Source organism: Henckelia pumila, chromosome 3, assembly GCF_033568475.1.
Source record: "Henckelia pumila isolate YLH828 chromosome 3, ASM3356847v2, whole genome shotgun sequence".
Taxonomy (NCBI): domain Eukaryota; kingdom Viridiplantae; phylum Streptophyta; class Magnoliopsida; order Lamiales; family Gesneriaceae; genus Henckelia; species Henckelia pumila.
The window spans coordinates 40127084-40130779 of record NC_133122.1 but is presented as its reverse complement, the minus strand read 5'-3'; the positions used below and the strand labels follow the sequence as shown (position 1 = coordinate 40130779).

General features: G+C 39.1%; 1 protein-coding gene across 1 annotated transcript; it reads right to left on the bottom strand.

Annotated features, from left to right (window-relative positions):
• Positions 1–939: 939 nt before the first annotated feature.
• On the bottom strand, positions 940–3235 carry LOC140893614 (probable serine/threonine-protein kinase PIX13). The gene is made up of 6 exons (XM_073302700.1): positions 3008–3235; positions 2569–2894; positions 2339–2474; positions 2105–2247; positions 1770–1893; positions 940–1638 (listed from the first exon to the last, which is right to left on the bottom strand). Exons 1-6 carry the CDS (start codon positions 3108–3110, stop codon positions 1181–1183), a joined length of 1290 nt encoding a protein of 429 aa, XP_073158801.1. The 5' UTR covers positions 3111–3235; the 3' UTR covers positions 940–1180.
• Between the last annotated feature and the right edge of the window lie 461 nt (positions 3236–3696).

Here is a 3696-nt window from a genome sequence, read left to right as displayed (position 1 = left end):
TATTTTAATTTTAATCATTATTAGTTTATTTTTATTATAAATGTGAGTAAATTTAAATTTATTTATTTTATTTTATATTTAGTACGGTGTTCACATTTAAATTTAATGTGTTGCGACCCTCTTCATGCGACCGTGGACAAAAGATTATTCTATGCTATACCTGGAGTACTTTTTTCCCATGATGTGGTCAAATATCAATCATTGGATCATCAACACATGTGTCAATTTCCATAAAAATATAGGGGTTCCACGTGATCTAATGATATTAAAATAGGGAGAGAAACACTCTCAGTGTAGCATAGACTAACCAATAGACAGGTGCTTGAATGGTCCACGGACATGCGGAGAGTCCAATGTTAATGTTTGGTTCATATCATTGAATTTCTAGTAATAAGTTATTAAAAAATGATAGATAAAGAAATATTGAGTTTTGGTATGGTGTCGTGAGTACGTATTTATGTGACTATATCAGTTGGTAAAATGTTCATCTATTGGATGTACAAGAGTTACTTTAGCGATGTTCACGTAAGTGTTCGTATCATCGTATGAGATACTCACAATTTCAAAACTCAAAAAATATATAGACAATAAAATAATATTAATTTTATATGATTTTCGTGGATGAACCTTATGTCCAATTTCCAAATCACCCTTCCGATATCCTACCATTACAAAGCTCTGGCCAACATTTATTAGAGTTGGGCTTGTTTGTTTGTTTTTTTTTTTTTTTTTTTCCGGGTAACGCAAAGGGCCTTACTTACTTATTTATTAATTTATTTTATAAAATCAATGTTTAAAATATGGATTCTTAGCGGTTCATTCTCATGTGTTCTTTTTGGGCAAATAAAAAAAGTCGTAAAGAAATCAAATTTTACGTTGAAATTTTTTTTAGTAGTTCATTTTCTTGGGGATTCGTTTCTTTAAAAAAAAATCAATCCAAAATCCAAAATATGTTTAATATACAGTCATGTAGGTAGAAAGTATCTTTACATCGACAACAAATTAATCGTAGAAAGAAAATGACAGTTCCCATGATTTACCATTCTCTATACTTCATCACTCAAGTTACAATATAAAAACTATGAAGTATAATATTAAAACAAGAGGCAGCTCTTCATTGCAGCTGAAAATTAAGGATCCAAGACTTGGTTCTTTGAATTTGCCACTCAGCCAGCAGTGGCTATATACGCTGGGGAAGTGGATACGTTTGATCTACGTCTTGCTTCGGATGAAGCGGGGACCGGTAATGAAGAGGCTGCTGACCGCCACCACGTCGATGGATAGGCGGATGAGTAGATTTCACCTTAACTTGATCTCTATGCAATTTCTCGGGGGCGCCATCGATTCTTTCCAAGGTCTCCACAATTACTTGCATTGATGGTCTGTTCTTCTGTTCATTCTCTAGACATTCTAGTGAAAGCTGAGCTATTTGTAATGCAGATCTAGAGGGATATTTTCCTTCCAGCCGAGAGTCCATAACATTCTTCAACTTCCTCCTGTCAGTTAGATGTGGCTTGATCCATTCAACCAGCTTTTCTTTCCCGTTGGGACGATTTTCGTCGAGTGCTCGGTACCCTGTCAGCATCTCTGCTAAGACGACGCCGAAACCGTATACATCACTCTTGACATACAAGTGCCCTGCCACAGGAAAGTTGATCAAAGACAAGAAAAATTAAAATGCCACTAATATATGTAATGTAAGTATGTAACCACATTTTGGCACTCTTTACTCTGTCATATGCTTTATGGTGCAAGTGTAGTTATATTACCTGTGGCAACATATTCAGGGGCAGCATAGCCGTTGGTCCCCATCACCTGCGTCGTTATATGGGATTTACTTGCTGTTGGACCCATTTTCGCAAGGCCGAAATCCGATAACTTGGCGTGGTACGACTGAGATCGAGCACACAAACAATCAAACCAACATCACAAAGATCAGATGATCAATACATTACCAAACACTTCTTGCAAGAAAATTAACCACAAGAACATTGGTTTGTCCATGTATTGATGTATAGCATAGCAATGAAAGCCAATCATAACTACATCTATGTTGAAAACATTAATGGAAAGACACTAATGTTCCAAAACAAGAGAGCTATACCACATCAAGTAATATGTTGGACGCCTTGAAGTCTCTGTAGATAACTTTTCTATCCGAAGCGTGCAAGAATGCAAGACCACGGGCCGCTCCGATCAATATCTTAAGCCGAACGTCCCACGGAAGTGGCTGAACAGCAGAACCCCCTAAACGGACCCAAGAATCTAATATAAATCATCAAAATTTTCGATACACAAATCAGTGTTCCACCTCCAATTCAGCAATCGACACACTTACTTCCGAACAGATGATTCTCTAAGCTCCCTTTGGGCATGAATTCATAGACCAGCAAGAGCTCTACTCCCTCCCAACAGTATCCCAGCAGCTTCACCAGGTTGGGATGAGAAAGTCTTCCAAGAAAATTTATCTCTGACTGAAGAATAATTCATATTCATTTACATTCAAATGATCAGAAACAAATCCCATAAATTATTAGTTGTTAATCTAGGACTAGGATTGGAAGAGACCTGCCATTCATGAAATCCCTGGGAGCCATCGGAATTCAACTTCTTGACAGCAACAACAGTTTTTTCCCCATTTGCTCCCACGAGCCATCCCTTGTACACTTTGCCGAATCCACCTTCTCCCAGAAGCGTGTCGCTTCTGAAACTTCTGGTGGCGTTCTTTAGCTCTGAGAAAGAGAAGACTCTCAAGCTGGGGTGGGATAACATCTGCCCGGCGGCGAAAGCCGGGGAGGAGCCCGTGTCGTGATCGCCGCCGGAGAATACGCTGCTGCTGCTCCCAGAAACATTGGCGCTCTTGCTCCACGTAGAAGACACCGTTGTAGTCGCCACTGCATCACAATTCACATCGGATCATTTAATCCCAACACACAAAAAGACGTCATACAATAAATATACACGCGAAAACATATATGGGATTGATCGGAAATGGGTGTCGGATAACCTGAACTCCATTGGCTGCTGCCGGTGGTGGAGGGCTGGCCCTGGTTAGCGTAGCTGTTAACGGTGGCCGATCGACTGCCGCCACGGCTCAAGCAAATACCCATGTGCACGCCACGCTTTTACGATCGAATCCCGTTGATTCAACTATATTCATGCACTGAAGAGATGAAATTTCTTGGATTTTGAAATGAAATGGAGGGTCTTGATCTCAAGTTTGTCCAAGCTTTAGATCAATGTGAAGACTTTAAAATTTAATCGATGGACTGTGGACACGGAGACGTTAAAGTCAAAGTCAAAGGGTGTGAACATAGAAATCATCAAGGCAGACTTGTTCTAAATCTTTTGTGTAATTTTACATCATTTACATTCTAATAAAAAGTCACGTTTATTGCAATACACCAGTGTTCGTTGTTATAATAAAAATTAATATTTGTTCACAAGTGAATTGGTAAGATTTGAGCTGACGCAGCGTTGCGGGTTCGATCATCGTGTGGATCATATTTTCTTTTGAAATATTGTGGGATATGCTCTGGGGTTGGCCATGTTGCTCTGTCTTTCAGGTCTCTGCCGCTCATGCACATCCCTCGATTTAACTTTCACATGAGCCAATGAGCTTCTAACTCATGTGGAATGGGGTCCTTTTCGGAGTCAATCATTTTTATAATAAAAATTAATATTTTTTCGTAAATA

What these genes read in the sequence shown, in the direction of transcription:
- LOC140893614 (XM_073302700.1), bottom strand. Translation starts at nt 3,110, where the DNA reads ATGGGTATTTGCTTGAGCCGTGGCGGCAGTCGATCGGCCACCGTTAAC. An exon ending in CAGCAGCCAATGGAGTTCAG is followed by an intron (nt 2,895 to 3,007) that starts GTTATCCGACAC and finishes ATTGTGATGCAG; the next exon opens with TGGCGACTACAACGGTGTCT. An exon ending in AGGGATTTCATGAATGGCAG is followed by an intron (nt 2,475 to 2,568) that starts GTCTCTTCCAAT and finishes ATTATTCTTCAG; the next exon opens with TCAGAGATAAATTTTCTTGG.